This window comes from Rutilus rutilus (assembly GCF_951802725.1).
Source record: "Rutilus rutilus genome assembly, chromosome: 1".
Lineage (NCBI taxonomy): Eukaryota > Metazoa > Chordata > Actinopteri > Cypriniformes > Leuciscidae > Rutilus > Rutilus rutilus.
The window spans coordinates 22,168,003-22,185,406 of NC_140209.1; the positions used below are offsets into that span (position 1 = coordinate 22,168,003).

The window sequence follows — 17,404 nt, forward strand, 5'->3', positions numbered from 1 at the left end:
TTCGGCGCCCTCCAGTTCACGTGCAATGCAAGTGATCGTGTCAGCCCCTTATTACATTGTCTGTTATATATTTGCTTCTTATTTATTAAATACAGGCAATTGGATGATAAAACATTGATCAAAATTAAGATACAATTTATACAAAACGAAAATCTTTTAAAAAAGAGACTACAAAACAAAAATTAATGAAGTGGTCAAAATGTTTTACCCATGTCTCCAGACATATTGCTCATCTCATGATGTATCATATCTCTCTCATGCTGCATGCTCACTTTCATACAGAAGAGGATTAGGGCCAAGCAATAATAAAAAAATAAAACCATCTCGAGATTAAAGTCATTATAATGCGAGATTAAACTCGTTAAATTTCGAGAAAAAAAGTCGAAATACAATCTTTAGAATAAACTCATTAAATATCGAGAATAAAGTCGTTGTGTTTCGAAAAAAAAAATCGTTAAATTTCGAGAGAAAAAAAACTCGAAATACAATCTTGAGAATAAACTCATTAAATTTCGAGAATAAAGTGGTTGTGTTTCGAGAAAAAAACTCGTTAAATATCGAGAAAAAAAGTCGAAATAATCGTGAGAATAAACTCATTAAATTTCGAGAGTAAAGTCGAAATGAAATGTAGAGAATAACGCATTCGATCAGTGTTCATTGCATAGCCTACTGATAGAGGACATGGCAGAGTTGGATCACTTAGTCAAGCTATATTTTAGACTTTCTTTCAGTAACAAAGCCGTCTAGGTCGGCTAGAGGAGGAGCTGTACTTTCATGGAATAATGTCCACTTTAATGCACCCAATAGGCGGGTGAGAAACAGCGCCATGAATTATGCAGAAAATGCAAGACTGCTCTTTGCGCATTGTGTAATGTGTCAAGTTCAAAGTTTCATAAAACAATAATTCCACAGTAAAAACTGCTTAAAATTTGGATTTCGTTAGACAACAGCTCTTCTATAATGGGATAATGTCCACTTTAACGCACCCTCTGATGCGGCCTAGAAAATGCACAACTATAGGAATGATGGCGCAATAAGGCGACTCTGAATTTGTTTGTCCCATTTAAAACTTTAACGGTCCATAAAAAAAAATTAAAAAAAAAACGATAGCCTACAGAAATTTGTGCCAATATTTCGGTTTCCACTAGATCAATATATGCTCTATTACTCCCTTTAGTCGGATTTAACGCGCCCTTACATATGGCTGAGAAATGCAGAATTTCTTCATTCATTTCTAACAGAGCTTGTTGCGAGCAATGCCATACACACAGGGTGCTTAAGGAAGCGTCGCGTCATTTAAAGGGGAGGTCCGCGCGTCAATAGCCTAACAAACGAATAAGTAACTGGATTCAGCCTCGTATGCAATGAACTCTGGTCGAATGCGTTATTCTCTACATTTCATTTCGACTTTTTTTCTCGAAACACAACGACTTTAATCTCGAAATGTAATGAGTTTATTCTCAAGATTGTATTTCGACTTTTTTCTCGAAATTTAACGAGTTTAATCTCGCATTATAATGACTTTAATCTCGAGATGGTTTTATTTTTTTATTATTGCTTGGCCCTAATACTCTTCCGTACTTTCATAATCAACATTAATTAAATTAAAAAACAATGACGTCACATATTTTCCAACCCAGCCCTCACCCCTGTTGCAACAGTCGTTGTTTAGGTAGGCTAACTTAAACGCGCACGTACAGTCTCGGAGTCATCGCTGCAACCAGGAGATGAAGGAGAGCTGAGATCCACATCACCTAGCACATCTTCGTCTCTGCCACCCCAGGGTGCTAGCGCGGCAAGCGCAGCTAGCGCTACCAGCGCCGTTGCTAGGAGGGCGCCAGCGCCTCTGCCTCGCGAGTGGATGATAGCCCTGAAGACGCCTAGCAATGGTGTACCTTTAGTGGTAGTATACCTTTAGTTAAGTTAAGAGTCTTCGTAGCGCGCTAAGAGACAACATTATCAGGAAACGCAGCCCAGGTATGATGCGTAATGGAGATTCCAAAGCGCTCTTCTTTGGTCAGAACCATGGAGAGCGATTGCGGATAGGTCCGTCCTATGCACCGGACTTTTTTACAATGCAACAAAATATTTAAAGAGCATCAAGCTATTATGTATACTCACAGATAATTTAACAGTATATTAGTCAGTAATTTTTATTAGGTTAAACAGTGATTGGATAACGTTTTTAATTTAACGTTCACAATTGGTCTGGCCCATCCAAACTGGACTCCTAGCTCCGTCCCCTGCCTGGTTCGCGCTTAAGTAAATATATATATAATAAAAAATATATAGGGGAGCGCGGGGCACAACCTAACGCGGGGTTAGTTGTAACGCGCTTGTTTTAAATACTTCCGCACATGCTTGGATGACGAAACTTTGTGTATTTACTAGTTGCCATATCAACACTATATAGAAAAAAAAAAATCCGCTAAATTTTTTTTTTTTTGGAAGATATCCATAGACATTTATTAAACCATAGCAAAAGTAAATTTCTTACTTAAGTTAATTTTTCATCTCTATTTTTTGTGTTTATTTAAAATAAGACAAATCTGATATTATTTTAATCTCCAATATGTTATTTAACAGTTGAGATAGTTATTTAATGCTTCACTAACTAGCAGAAGACACTAGCAGGGTTTAAATCCCAGTTGTGCAGGCGAGGGCATGTTGTAACACTGCGTTACAATGTGCCCCTATTAGAAATATGCTATTCTATTCTATACTTGTATTAATTTTATTGAGAAAACGTGAGAAAAAAGGTGAATAAAGACTGAGAGTCAATGTTCAGAAATTACTAATTATTTATTTGTTTTGAACTATGTTGTATAGCTGTGTTTTCATGTGTTTGTAGTCAAAACTCAAAAATGAGTTTATATTTAATTATTAAAAATTGCCATTATTTTATATGAAAAAGGTTTTTAATTGTATTTTATTTAGAAAATATTTTAGTTTGTTTTGTATATATTTTTTATTAGATCAGATAACATTTTAAGCTGTCATATGCAGGGGCGAAAATTTCATCTAAATGTTGGGGGGGACAATAAACATAACATTTTTCAAGAACAATTTTTGAAGGGGACACCAATAATACAGGCAAAATTGTACTTGCAAGGAAATGTGTACAGAGAGAAAAGCCTTACTCTACTATAGTGTAGCATGGAGACCATTCCACTATCCCAAAGTTTCTTTCTGGTTCAATGGAAAAGCTAACTAAATTGACCAAAAAAAATCTTCAAAATCATAAAAAAATGTATTGCAATGTTTTTTTTAAGTTGTTTGCACAGTCAACCCACCAAAATACAATGAAATTTGAACTCAACTTCAACATGTATTTATTTATATATCACATTTAATAGCAACATTGTTGCTTTACAGTTATAATTAAAACATACAAAAACACTTACCATGCCTTGCAAATAAAGGCATGACTACACTCTTTTAGAAATACACCCTCACACAACTATATAGTGAGATCAGTATAGACAAAAAAGAGAGGGAAAAAAATAAAATAAAAATAAGTTATTACTTCAAATTTTTATTTCAAACTTAACTTTAAAAGTAATGAAAAACATCAATATTGTAAAAGTATCCCTATATTAAACAAATCAAATTATTTTGTAACAAATAAAATTATTAGGTTATAGACACTGCTCTATATGTAGTAATAAAACATAGCTGTAATTTAAATGAAACTTGCATGACAGGAAAGGCACTAAACAAAAGTACCAAATGTATTTTTCCTGGTATCACTGGGCCCCACAAACTCTTGGCATATCTTGTTTATGTTAAGGCTGTCCAGCCTGTCTTTGTGCACATTGCACACTAAAAGACTGTTGAGTCTGTCTTGGCCCATTGTAGCCCTTAGCCACGTCTTCAGTCTCCGCAGTGCACTGAAGCTCCTCTCAGCTTCACATGAGGACACTGGCACCACCAACAAAATTCTGACCAGGACCTCAACTTGGTCAAACAACCCCCGAACCTCCACTGGCATTCCCCTTAGGACCTCTGCTGCCTCTCCACTGCTGCTACAGGGATATTTCTGCCGAAAGAGGGGCAACTGTACTGAGAGAGAACCTCTATGCAATTCAGGATACTCAACTATTGCATCCGTTAACACCCCGGTCAAAAGGACACTCTCTAAGTTTTGCAGAGTCTTTAGACTGTCTTGATTGAAACGGTCACCAAACTGACCCTCCACACAATCCAATACTTTAAAGAACTCTGCCCTGTAATGATCCACTGCTTTGCCAGCAAAGCGCCTTGAATTTGCCGTCTCAATAGAGTCAACTGATTCAGTGGAGTCAACCAATGCTGTAGCTTTCTCATACAGTTCAAGATAGTTCTTGTCATTTCTCTTTCCCTGAAGAGAGGATCGGACACAATCTACTGCAGCCTGCATACCAGAGACAGTCTGGGTCTTCTTCTGCAGTGAAATGTTTAGGCACTCAAGCTCTCCAACAACAGCAGAAGCAAGTGTGAGGCCCAACACAGTCTTACCTTTGCTGAAGTGCTCAAATAAACCACTGGCAGTTGAAGCTGTCCTAGATGCACTTTTTGCCATCTCCTCTAGGCTGCCAAGTACCCGCTCATACTGCCCTAGCACAGCTAATATAGCAGAATTGCGCACAGTCCACCTGGTTGGACAAAGGGGTTTCAGTGTGGTAATGGGAACATTTTCAGAGGTAACTATGTTTTCAAACATTCTCTTAAATTTTCCTGACTGGCTAAAAAGGATGCCTAACTGGTGGACCCAAGAAAGGCAGTCCCGAATCATTGGTGAGGCTGAGCAGCCAGCCTGTGTGATTAGACTGACACAGTGGGCACCGCAATGCACATAGAGGGCTAATGGCTGCTGTTCCTTCACTATTGCCTGTGCACCGCTGTACTTTCCTGCCATGTTTGAAGCGCCATCGTAACTCTGCCCACGTAAAGCAGACATGGGCAGATTGAGCCTCAACAGCACATCAGTTACCATCTTGGCAATGCCCTGGCCTGTTGTCTCTGATAAACTGTATAATCCAATAAATTCCTCATGTGGAACAAGGTCATGGTCCACATAGCGCAGACATACACTTTCCTGCTCAACACCAGAAATATCCTGGGTACCATCAACTACTACAGAAAACTGTACAAGGGCTGGAGACCTAATCTCACTTGCAATGCCTCGGATTATTGTATTGGCCATAATTTTCAGGATTTCATTCTGTGATTTAGGGCTTGTGTATGCAATGGTGCGATCTGTTAACCATTTCAATAAAATGGGATCATCCTCTTCTGCCCTAAGTTTCAGGAGCTGATACAGATTCCCACTTTCATCAGTATGGCCTCTTAAAGATTGTCCCTGCCTTGCCACATGCCGTACAGAGCTAACAACTCTCTTCAAGCAATGTCTTGCCACCTCCTGCTGTTTACCCCATGCACTGGATAACTGGGCACTGATTGGGTTTGACTGATGTGCACTCACAGTCACATAATGTCGGTGGGCTTGGGAGGTCTGGTGTGCTGTACATTTTTCAATGGCTTTTTTCCAATTTCTAAAGCCTGTACTAATGAAAGCCGCATCAGCTCTATGACCTAAAGGGTACTGATTAGAAACACCTTTGCTGCAGTAAAAACACAAGACCCCTCTTACTGATGGACTGTAATGTAGCCATGGAAAGTCTTGGTACCATTTATCTTGAAATGCCAATGACTTGTTCTGAAGTATTTGTTTCTCGATACACTGGGGGTGTGGTTGGTACGGCTTTGTGCAGTCACTGAGATCTGAAATAAAGACTGTGTTCCTGTCCCCTGTGCTAGTGCTGGCAATATTGTCTCCTTGTGCTGCTTTCTCTGGCTCTCTCCCTGGTTCTGACCCTTCCTCTACTCTCACTGTCTCAGGAAAGTCTGACTCCTGGAACAGAAGATGTGTTGCATACTCCTAATAACTACCTCATCCAACCCAATAGCAAGACTTCTAAATAAAGACTCTTTTTTTTTTTCTTAACACTTTGGCTGAATTGGCTGATCATACTATAAATTGTTGAGCCAGTGGTGCTCATCTGCTAAACAGACACACCTCCAAAAAACATTAACAAAAGCTCAACACACTTACCTGAGATTCTAAACCTGACTGTCCCTGGTCTCCCTGTCCCTCAGTACTTTCTGTATCCTTTGCCTGTGACACTGTGACGTTAGTATTTCCATAAGCACCCATTTTTATAATGATGTATTGCCTTAATTTTGTACTTACTTGGCGTTTTGGTGCACTGAAAAATGATCTTATGTCCGTTTTTCTTTTCTCTGTCATTTTCTCCGGCTAACAACACAAAGCAATTGTTGTTTAAATATGCGTTTAAATATGTAGGGTTTCATAGGTTCACCACACGGTAATATAATAATTATTAAATTATCTTGCGTCCTTCACATTGTATTTTAGGTTTCATCTGGGACAGACCTTTTACCTTTTATACATTCATTTTTAAACCTAATTATGCATGCATCATCTTTTGTGTAAATTTCATAAATGTAATCAAATTAAATTATAATAAGACAAAAGGACTGTATCAACAAAATATTTGCAATGTAGAGGAAACACAGAAGCTGCATTTGAAGTGGCATTTAGATGCTTTTACACAAACATAAATATTTTGTTGTTTTAAAAATATTTTATTAATATTTATATTTGAAATGATTTAAAATATGAAAATATACTTTTGATGTAAAATTAAAACCGCCAGTAGGAGGCAGCATCAAGTCACTGTTAATGAGTGAGTCATTGAGATTAAACTGATTCATTCAGTAGGAAACTCAGCGTTTCTCAGAGACGCAATTACAGTGCTCTGGCTTAGTTTTCAACTATTTTCGTTGGTGAAAGAGCTAAACACAGGCAAAGTGTTCTCTAAAATGTACATGACTTAATATTAACTTCTTGTTTATTAAACTTATAAAATCAAAATCACATTTGTTATCATGCTAATAGGCCTATCTGGAGAAAAACTGCACTGAAGAAAGAAAAACGAAGAAAACTGAAGAATGAGAAATGAAGAAAATCTTCATGTGATATTATATTAGATGAACTATATTAAATTATATAAACCGAGTAACCGACTAAATCACAGTGAAAGCGTGAAAATCTAAATCCGCACCCGCACTAGTCTAATCTACAAGACTAAAGGGCCTTACACACCAGGACGAATATCGGCGCGCGTTATTCGCCAGCGTTTTTCAACGCGTTTTTTGTGTTCACACCCAAGCGATTTTCGCTGACGATGAGCCGAGTGAACATGCAAATTCATTCCCTGACATTAGATGGCGCGATTGTCAAACGTTCGTGGAAAAAAGTTACAAGCCTATGTACATGAAAGACAAAATGAAACTCACCATCAAGGCCCATTTGCTCTGCAACACCACTCCAAAACAGTTCTCTTTTATCAAGATTTTTGTAGTCGCGTTTGTCATATAGTTCTTTATGTTCCGACACCAACGAGGCCAGCAGCTCTACATTCATCTTGCCTTGCATCTTCCTCGTCTTATTTCTTCCCAGCAGTGTAGACGCTATCTTCTTCGCCTGTATGTGTGCTCGGCAAGACCGTTTTGTGTTTGAGCGCCCCCAAGTTGTGTTTTACTGTAACTTCAGAAGCTCCAGACATGTGAGCAAAAGCGCCAATCTCATTGGTCGGATAGTTTTTGACGCGGCGCGTCAAACCAAAAAAACGAACCCGAGGCGTTTTTTAAAAAATGACGCTTTTACGCGTGGCGTTTTTCGCGTCGGTGTGCACACTCACATTGGCGCCCTTTGTTTAGTCACGAGGCGTTAAACGTCGGCGAATATCGCGCGCGAAATTCGTCCCGGTGTGAACAGGCCTTAACGTTACGTTAACTGTTAACACGTAGTGTATGCGTACACTCTATGGGGGTGTGTGAGAGATATAGCTGCTACCGGTATTAAACAAGCTAGGAAAACGCATAGCAGCTAGACTGTAACGTTATAAAACGGGTAAACGCTATTACGTTAATTGCTAACATGGCAGACTACATCGGTGACAAAAGTACATACACAAGTACACAATCATAATTTTTGTTTAGATGATTTATTAATGACTCAGCATCATCTATATTAAAGAGAAAATAATCACTTCATCCATTGTTTAAAGTGAATAAAATAACATTGACTTACTGAAGTTTCACAACTATTCAAAAACTTTGTTCTCTCCGACCGGACTGTGTGTGTGTCGGTGGTGAGGTAAAAGCAGGGTAAAAGTGGCGCTGTCAGTGGACCAAACCACTGTGAGGCAAGGGAGGGGGTAATCAAAATGTTTAAAACGTATTTTTTTTTTTTTGCTCCGTTTGCATTGCATTTGTATTGTTTTACTTCTTACACAACTATTTTAAGTATAAATCATTAAATTATTTTCAATACACATATTTTAATGATATTTTAGGGGGGGACAACCCTCAGATAGGGGGGGTCCTGACCCCCCCGACCCCCCCGCGATTTCCGCCCCTGGTCATATGGTCATGTTACAATGTGCCCCTCGACATGTTACAATGTACCCCACCTATGGGGCATGTTGTCACATTTCACTTCCATTCTTTCGGGGTATATCAAGAAAAAAGTATATACTGTATTAATAAAACAAAAACACATAATTGTAGTAGACATGTGGGAAATTAATGTGGGAAAAAAAAAATACTCTGAACCATAAGTAGATTTACACAAACTGAGAAAGTCAAAAAGCGTTACTTTGTGCCCCGCTCTCCCCTATAAAAAAAATTGTCTGGCCAATCCGAGGCCCCCTGCACACGTGGGGCCCCTAGGCTGCAGCCTAGGCAAGCCTGTGCATTAATCCGCGCCAGGTTGGTGGGCACAGCCATGTAGTCCTCCACAAGGCAGTCCCAGATGGCAGTCACTACCTGGGCGACGATCTGGCACACGGTGGAGACACCAACACGGTAGCTGGACGCTATCGTCCTGAATGAGTCCCCAGTGGCAAGAAACCTAGAAAACATTGTTATAAATATTATTACAAGTACACTTGTAGTTACATATTAAACTATACAATCAATACAATACTATTAAATGGTTTATGGTATATTAAAATGCCAATAATCAAGCACTACATATTGCTTACAGATAGAGATATTTAATTTCTAGGTTAATGTCTAGGTTATAGCAGTTAACTCAGTATCACTAGAAAGATTACTGTGTTTATACAGAGAAACATGACAGTATCACGTCTGCCAAGAGAATATTTTAATGTCTAGGTTATAGCAGTTAACTCAGTATCACTAGAAAGATTACTGTGTTTATACAGAGAAACATGACAGTATCACGTCTGCCAAGAGAATATTTTAATGTCTAGGTTATAGCAGTTAACTCAGTATCACTAGAAAGATTACTGTGTTTATACAGAGAAACATGACAGTATCACGTCTGCCAAGAGAATAGTATCACTAGAAAGAGCGCCAACGGTGGTATCCGTACCACAGTTTAAAAAAAACATTGATAGTATGTTAACATAGTTAACATATTGAATACACTGTATTTAAAATATCATATACATTTACTAACCGAAGACAAAAATTTAAATCTAAACACCTTGAAGACTAAACCAAACTGCCATTCTATATACTATATGAGCCATTGAGACTCATTTAAACTAATAAACTCTAAACTATAAACACTTATAAACTAATTAACTTATAAACTAATGAATTCATAAACTTATGAACTCTTAAGCTCTTAAATTAATAAACTCTGAACTCTGAATCTCATTTAAACTTATAAACTCTAAACTGATTTAAACTTATAAACTCAAAACTCAAGAACTCATACACTTATAAACTCATCAATTTATACACTTATAAACTCTAAACTCAGACACACACACTGAGTTTATGAGTGAGTGTGTGAGCGAGTTAGTGTGTGTGTGTGTGTGTGTGTGTGTGTGTGTGTGTGTGTGTGTGTGTGTGTGTGTGTGTGTGTGTGTGTGTGTGTGTGTGTGTGTGTGTCTATCTAACTTATTTATCTATCTGTCAAACTTCAAACTACTGTAAACTACTGTAAACTTCAAACCACTATAAACTTCTTAAGTTTAAATCTTCCAGCTCCCAAGCAACTCCATAGCAACCAAACTCGAGTACCCTAGCAACCGTTTTGTAAGACCTATATCTCTGTATCAGAACATCGTATAGAGATGAGGTTTGGCTCTTTTGACTCATGCTAGCAAACAGCACTTCCAACATGCTACATATGCTAGCAGTGAATAGCTACATGCTAATAGCGATTAGTTAAGTGTTAAATCATGCCAAGATCATGCTAAGAACTCTATAAAAACTCCATAGTAACCATCTGTGACAACTACCAGCCACCTAGTAACACCATATCAACCACCCTGAATACCTTAGCAACTGCCTAGCAACACCTAGCAACCACCCATAACACCCTAGCAACCACCTAGCAACCACCCAAAAGACCCTAGCAACCACCTAGCAACCACCCAAAATATCCTAGCAACCACCCAAAATACCCTAGCAACCGCCTAGCAACCACCCAAAAGACCCCTAGCAACCACCGAAAATATCCTAGCAACCACCCAAAAGACCCTAGCAACCACCCAAAACACCCTAGCAACCGCCTAGCAACCACCCAAAAGACCCTAGCAACCACCCAAAATATCCTAGCAACCACCCAAAACACCCTAGCAACCGCCTAGCAACCACCCAAAAGACCCTAGCAACCACCCAAAATATCCTAGCAACCACCCAAAAGACCTTAGCAACCACCCAAAACATCCTAGCAACCACCCAAAACACCCTAGCAACCGCCTAGCAACCACCTAGCAACCACCCAAAAGACCCTAGCAACCACCTAAAATATCATAGCAACCGCCTAGCAACCACCCAAAAGACCCTAGCAACTACCGAAAATATCCTAGCAACCGCCTAGCAACTACCCAAAAGACCCTAGCAACCACCCAGAACACCCTAGCAACCGCCTAGCAACCACCCAGAACACCCTAGCAACCACCCAAAATACACTAGCAACCACCCAAAAGACCCTAGCAACCACCCAAAATATCCTAGCAACCACCCAAAACACCCTAGCAACCGCCTAGCAACCACCCAGAATACCCTAGTAACCACCTAGCAACCACCTAGAACACCCTAGCAACCACCCAACATACCCTAGCAACCACCCAGGACACCCTAGCAACCACCTAGCAACCACCCAGAACACCCTAGCAACCGCCCAAAATACCCTAGCAACACCATAGCAACCACCCATAATATCTTAGCAACCGCCTAGCAAAAAACAGTCTGCTTCAAACTTTCTCAAGCCAACTTAAAGTTTGTCTCGACGAACTTTCGCATCTAGTTAAGTTGGCTTGAGAAAGCCAACATATTGAAATCCTATTTAAACTTATTATTATTTTTCTTCTGACCCTAAAAAAATCTATATCAAACTCCTCCTAGAGCTTTAACTCTACATACTCCAAACTCGGCTCAGACACTCAAACTGATCTGACTCGGTATGCTATATCTTTTCAGACTGATCGGACTTACGGTTTTCCTAAAAATGACGATCAAAACTCGGAAAAACTCATTCAAAAACTCCCATTGACTTACATTGGGGAGTTCTAAAAAATTCAAACCGACAAAAATTCAAATCTAAATACCTTGAAGACTAAACCAAACTGCCGTTCTATATATGTGACCCTGGACCACAAAACCAGTCGTATGTCGCACGGGTATATTTTTAGCAATAACCAACAATACATTGTATGGGTCAAAATTATCTATTTTTTTTTTTATGCCAAAATCATTAGGATATTAAGTAAAGATCATGTTCCATGAAGATATTTTTTAAATTTCCTACCGTAAATGTATAAAAAAAATATTTTTGTGAGTGGATGCAGCAAAATCGCGCAAAAAAATGTCCGGAAACACCCCTTCAAACTTTGCTCGCTGCTGACCGCTCTTTGGGAATTACCCACTCAAGTTTGGTATCTATGTAAAGCTTAGATTTCCCGCTTTCAGGTTTATAACTCTCCACAACGTCATTACAGCATTAAGCCAATAGAGAGCGTTAAAACAAACCCTTCTCGTGTAAACAAAACTGTTTTCTTCTTAGCAACGGCCTGCTACTGCGCCTCTGATTGGCTGGCGACTTCTCCGCGTGCACAGTGTACACAATCCGCGATGGTTGCGGTACAATCCATTGATTCTGAGATCGCGCGTTTGCTCAATCTAAACTTTAATGACAGCAATAATTTAACGAACATAGTAAACGATTTTTTCGCAAATGATTGGGAAGATGATACAGAATGTCCAGAGACCGGCTTGGCAAAGGAGGATGCCCTGGAAGATGATGAATTCGATCAATGTGTGGATCTCTTTGACTCCGTTATGGAAAATGCCGCCATGGAAGAATACAAAGTTTTCACTGCGGACACTGAATTCGATCAGGTTGAGTGGGAAAATGCCTCAAAGTTCAGGTGAGTCAGTCAGAAACATTCTTAAATGCCTTCTCTACAAAAATAGTGGTTTTCATGAGTTGTTTATGTCACAGCTATAGCATATTTTGCTTTGACAAAATGTAGGCTTATCAAAACACCAGCTTAGCTGAGGATGTCATGAGGGTGTGTATGATGATTATTTGCCGTAGCCAGCTCCTATATTCAACAAAGTGATATTGTTTTGTTTTCAGCTGTAATTGTCAGTACAATGATGGGCAGCCGTGCTATCGCCTCTTCACCCCAGAGGAAATGATACATAGGAGAGCAGCCATGAGAGAACTGACATCCAGTTAGTATGCCAGGAGTAAAAAAAAAAAAAAAAAATCATGAAAATTGTACAGACAGGTCACTAAGTGCTAAGATTTCAACAAGTTTAATCAGTTTTCTAACTGTTCCTTCATTAACAAGCATGATGACAGAAATATAGAATAGAATAGAATAGAATAGAATAGAATAGAATAGATTTTTTTTGTCATTGTCCAGTGAAATCAATGAAATACAATAATGTAATTCTTTCCCTGGCAAAATCCAGAACCATAAAATTCAGTTGTTTAGCTAGTTTTAAAGTTGCCGTTTCATTTTCAGGGGACCAAATGCTTATCCTCCTGGGGAAGATTTCATGTTCAATCAACAACTCTGAGACCACAAACTTAACAAAAAGGAAGGAACAAACTCCTCGTCAGCGACAGAGGACTTACTATTGGATGGAAGGAAAGCGGTTATGCCGCAATACTTTCAAATTTCTGCACATGTAAGTAAACTAGGAATGACCCACCACTTACAGTTTTGTAACAAAAAGCTCAATGCTGCTTCCAATCTGTACACATAGGATTGTGTAGTATTTTATAGACACTTAAGATTTTCTTTCCTGAGATGTACAAAGACATTCTGTGTGCAGAAAATATTGAAAACGAGTTGTGTTGGTCTGAATGCGTTTTTTTTATTTTTATTATTATTATTTTTAATATATTTATATATATTCCAGGCTAAGCCAAGATCGCCTCACAGGTCTACTTTTGCATTATAAAGAGCATGGATTGGAGTCAAAGGAAAAGAAATCTGGAGGAAGAAAAAACAATACACGATCACTAGAATTTGAAGATTTACAGCGAGCTGTAAGGTTCCTGACAAATTATGCATCAGAAAATGCATTGGTCCTTCCTGGGAGGGTTCCTGGTTTCAAGAGGGATGACATGCAGCTTCTGCCTTCATCTCACACAAAGATTTTGGTCTACAACTGCTACAGACAAGGTCTTGAAAATACAGGTAAATAATTATTATTGAAATTGGTATTATAGAGAGAGCACAAACATTTCAAGCCTTTGGAATACTTTAGAAAATTACTTGATCAGATTCTTGTATTTGTTGCTTTCAGGACACAGAATAATGGGAGACAGCAACTTTTTCAAGCTTTGGAAGAAAGTCTGCCCTTTTATTATCACGGCCAAGCCAATGACGGATTTGTGTTGGGTTTGTCAGGAGAATAATACTCTCATCTTCCGTAGTGCGAACTTGACAGACGTCCAGAAAATAGACCGCGTTGCACAACAAAACAAGCATCTATTAATTGTTAAAACTGAGAGGTCCCTGTACAATAACATGGTCACAGAGGCCAAGAAAGTGTGTGCTGAGAATGACATCAAAGACCTAAGCAGCAACCAGCCATGTAGTCGCAACATCACTATGCACTACTCATTTGACTATGCCCAGCAAGTCCACCTGCCAAGTAACCCCTTGCAGCCAGGACCAATTTATTTTCTAGTTCCAAGGAAGTATGGGTTGTTTGGTGTCTGCTGTGAGGGGATTCCTCGGCAGGTGAACTTCCTGGTTGATGAAGCACATCTCATTAGTAAAGGCTCAAATGCAGTGATTTCATACCTCCATTTTTTCTTCAGCAATTATGGCATTGGAGAAACAGATGTGCATCTCCACTGTGATAATTGCTCAGGGCAAAACAAAAACCGTTTTGTCCTTTGGTTTTGTGCCTGGAGAGTCGCAATGGGTTTGCACAGGAGCATAACCTTGAACTTCCTTATTGCCGGGCACACCAAATTTGCGCCTGACTGGTGTTTTGGGCTTCTCAAGAGAGCATTCAAACGTCATGTGGTGCCTTCACAGAGTGTGCTGGAGAAAGTTGTAAATGATAGCTCCACTGTTAACATCGCCCAGGTCATTGGAAGGGAGGATGGTACAACAGAAGTCCCAGTGTGTGACTGGCAGACCTTCTTCGCTGGATCCTGTAAACCAGTTCTTGGAATGAAAAAGTATCAACACTTTAGGTAAGTGTGCAACTTATCTAAGTAAAATGGCATGTACATTGTATTTATATTAAGCAAACCACTACCACAATCTGCATGTAGGAACTTTGCTTTAGTTGACTTTTTAATGACCCTTTTTTATAAGCAATAAGCAAGATGAATCTGACCAGAAAGGATAGATTTTTGTGTTGATGTCAAGACACCTTCAGAACAGCCATCTTACTTGCTATGTTTATGAGCACTAAAATTGTCATTGTCTCATTATTTTTTCAGGTTTGATGCTGAGCATCCTGGAATGGTTTTTGTCAAGAAAGAGGCAGGCAGTGACGAATTACCTTTCCAGATCCTTCTGCAAGGCATGGATTTCCCAGATGGAGAACCGGTTATCCTGACTCCTCCTGGATTATCACTCCAGAGGCAACAGTACCTGTATAAGAACATCCGCCCTTTCGTTGATTATCCCTACAAGGATACTGTTTGTCCAAGGCCCGAGGTCCTACCAGTTGATGATTCTGACGACAAAAGTGCTCGAGAAATGGACCTTGTGGTGAACTTGGTCTTGGAGCAAACTAAGGATGCTGAACTGGGTCGGGGTCGGGGTCGGGGTCGGGGTCGGGGTCGGGGTCGAGGCCGTGGCCGTGAGTGTGGTCAGCCACTGAGATACAGGAGTCGAAGCCCTCACTAGGCAACTGGGACAATGGCCCAAAAAAAAAGAACACTTTGTGGACTGTTCAAGGTCAGATGTGACTTAAGATATAGACCGTAACCTCATCCCTGATTGAGAGCATATGAAAATGAATGGCAAAATTGATGAAAAATGGCAAAAAGTCAAGTGTAAAATATTATATGTTCCTGATGAAATATTTTAATGAAATTTTGTGTGTATAAAGGTTTAGTTGTGGTAAATCAATGGTGTAAATTTCATTTATTTCCCTTCATTAGTAATATGTGTAGCTAAGGACATAATTTGGACAACTTTAAAGGCGATTTTCTCAATATTTCGATTTTTCTGCCCCATCAGATTCCAGATTTTCAAATAGTTGTATCTCGGCCAAATATTGTCCTATCCTAACAAACCATACATCAATGGAAAGATTATTTATTCAGCTTTCAGATGATGTATAAATCTCAATTTTGAAAAAAATACCCATAAGACTGGTTTTGTGGTCCAGGGTCACATATATTAGCCAATGAAACTCATTTAAACTAATAAACTCTAATCTCATACATTTATAAACTAATTAACTTAAATTTAATAACTAATTAACTAATAAACTCATGAATTCATAGACTTATGAACTCTTAAACTCATAAATTAATAAACTCTGAACTCTAAACTCATTTAAACTTATAAACTCTAAACTCAAAAACTCATACACTTATAAACTCATCAGTTTATACACTTATAAACTCTAAACTCATAAACTCTGAGTGTGTGTGTGTGTGTGTGTGTGTGTGTCTGAGTGAGTGTGTGAGCGAGGTAGTCTGTGTGAGTGTGTGTGTGTGTGTGTGTGTGTGTGTGTGTGTGTATCTATCTAACTTATTTATCTATCTATCTCTCTGTCATAAACTTCAAACTACTTTAAACTTTAAACCAATTTAAACTTCTTAAGTTTAAAGCTCCCAGCTCCCAAGCAACTCCATAGCAACCAAACTTGAGTACCCTAGCAACCATTTTGCAAGACCTATATCTCTGTATCAGAACATCGTATAGAGATGAGGTTTGGCTCTTTTGACTCATGCTAGCAAACAGCACTTCCAACATGCTACATATGCTAGCAGTGAATAGCTACATGCTAATAGCGATTAGTTAAGTGTTAAATCATGCCAAGATCATGCTAAGAACTCTATAAAAACTCCATAGTAACCATCTGTGACAACTACCAACCACCTAGTAACACCATATCAACCGCCCTGAATACCATAGCAACCCCCCAGAACACCCTAGCAACCGCCTAGCAACCACCCAAAAGACCCTAGCAACCACCCAGAACACCGTAGCAACCACCCAAAAGACCCTAGCAACCACCCAGAAACCCTAGCAACCGCCTAGCAACCACCCAAAACACCCTAGCAACCACCCAAAACACCCTAGCAACCGCCTAGCAACCACCCAAAAGACCCTAGCAACCACCCAAAACACCCTAGCAACCGCCTAGCAACCACCCAAAAGACCCTAGCAACCATCCAAAAGACCCTAGCAACCGCCTAGCAACCACCCAAAATATCCTAGCAACCACCCAAAACACCCTAGCAACCGCCTAGCAACCACCCAAAAGACCCTAGCAACCACCCAAAACAGCCTAGCAACCATCCAAAAGACCCTAGCAACCGCCTAGCAACCACCCAAAATATCCTAGCAACCACCCAAAACAGCCTAGCAACCACCCAGAACACCCTAGCCACCACCTAGCAACCACCCAGAATACCTTAGCAACGCCTAGCAACACCATAGCAACCACCCATAACACCCTTGCAACTGCCTAGCAACCACCCAGAATACCTTAGCAACACCTAGCAACACCATAGCAACCACCCATAACACCCTAGCAACCGCCTAGCAACCACCCAGAACACCCTAGCAACCACCCAAAATATCCTAGCAACCACCCAAAACACCCTAGCAACCGCCTAGCAACCACCCAA

At 39.6% G+C, this 17,404-nt stretch overlaps 2 protein-coding genes across 3 annotated transcripts; one reads left to right on the forward strand and one right to left on the reverse strand.

The window, feature by feature from the left end:
- Positions 1-3,005: 3,005 nt before the first annotated feature.
- LOC311292313 (zinc finger MYM-type protein 1-like) lies at positions 3,006-7,126 on the reverse strand. Its single transcript, XM_084411955.1, has 2 exons — positions 6,233-7,126; positions 3,006-6,157 (listed from the first exon to the last, which is right to left on the reverse strand). The coding sequence occupies exon 2, from the start codon at positions 5,183-5,185 to the stop codon at positions 3,713-3,715; it is 1,473 nt and encodes a 490-aa protein (XP_084268081.1). The 5' UTR covers positions 5,186-6,157; positions 6,233-7,126; the 3' UTR covers positions 3,006-3,712.
- Positions 7,127-11,690: 4,564 nt separating this feature from the next.
- Positions 11,691-15,842, forward strand: LOC311291831 (uncharacterized protein). 2 transcript variants are annotated; one of them, XM_084411129.1, is made up of 6 exons: positions 11,691-12,479; positions 12,692-12,789; positions 13,086-13,251; positions 13,486-13,766; positions 13,876-14,779; positions 15,032-15,842. In XM_084411129.1, exons 1-6 carry the CDS (start codon positions 12,184-12,186, stop codon positions 15,441-15,443), a joined length of 2,157 nt encoding a protein of 718 aa, XP_084267255.1. In that variant the 5' UTR covers positions 11,691-12,183; the 3' UTR covers positions 15,444-15,842. The 2 variants fall into 2 exon arrangements, with proteins under 2 accessions (XP_084267255.1, XP_084267256.1); XM_084411130.1 differs by lacking the exon at positions 12,692-12,789 and having other exon boundaries at positions 12,205-12,479.
- Positions 15,843-17,404: the final 1,562 nt, after the last annotated feature.

What these genes read in the sequence shown, in the direction of transcription:
- LOC311291831 (XM_084411129.1), top strand. Translation starts at nt 12,184, where the DNA reads ATGGTTGCGGTACAATCCATTGATTCTGAGATCGCGCGTTTGCTCAAT. An exon ending in CATGAGAGAACTGACATCCA is followed by an intron (nt 12,790 to 13,085) that starts GTTAGTATGCCA and finishes TTTCATTTTCAG; the next exon opens with GGGACCAAATGCTTATCCTC. An exon ending in ACAAGGTCTTGAAAATACAG is followed by an intron (nt 13,767 to 13,875) that starts GTAAATAATTAT and finishes TGTTGCTTTCAG; the next exon opens with GACACAGAATAATGGGAGAC.
- LOC311292313 (XM_084411955.1), bottom strand. Translation starts at nt 5,185, where the DNA reads ATGGCCAATACAATAATCCGAGGCATTGCAAGTGAGATTAGGTCTCCA.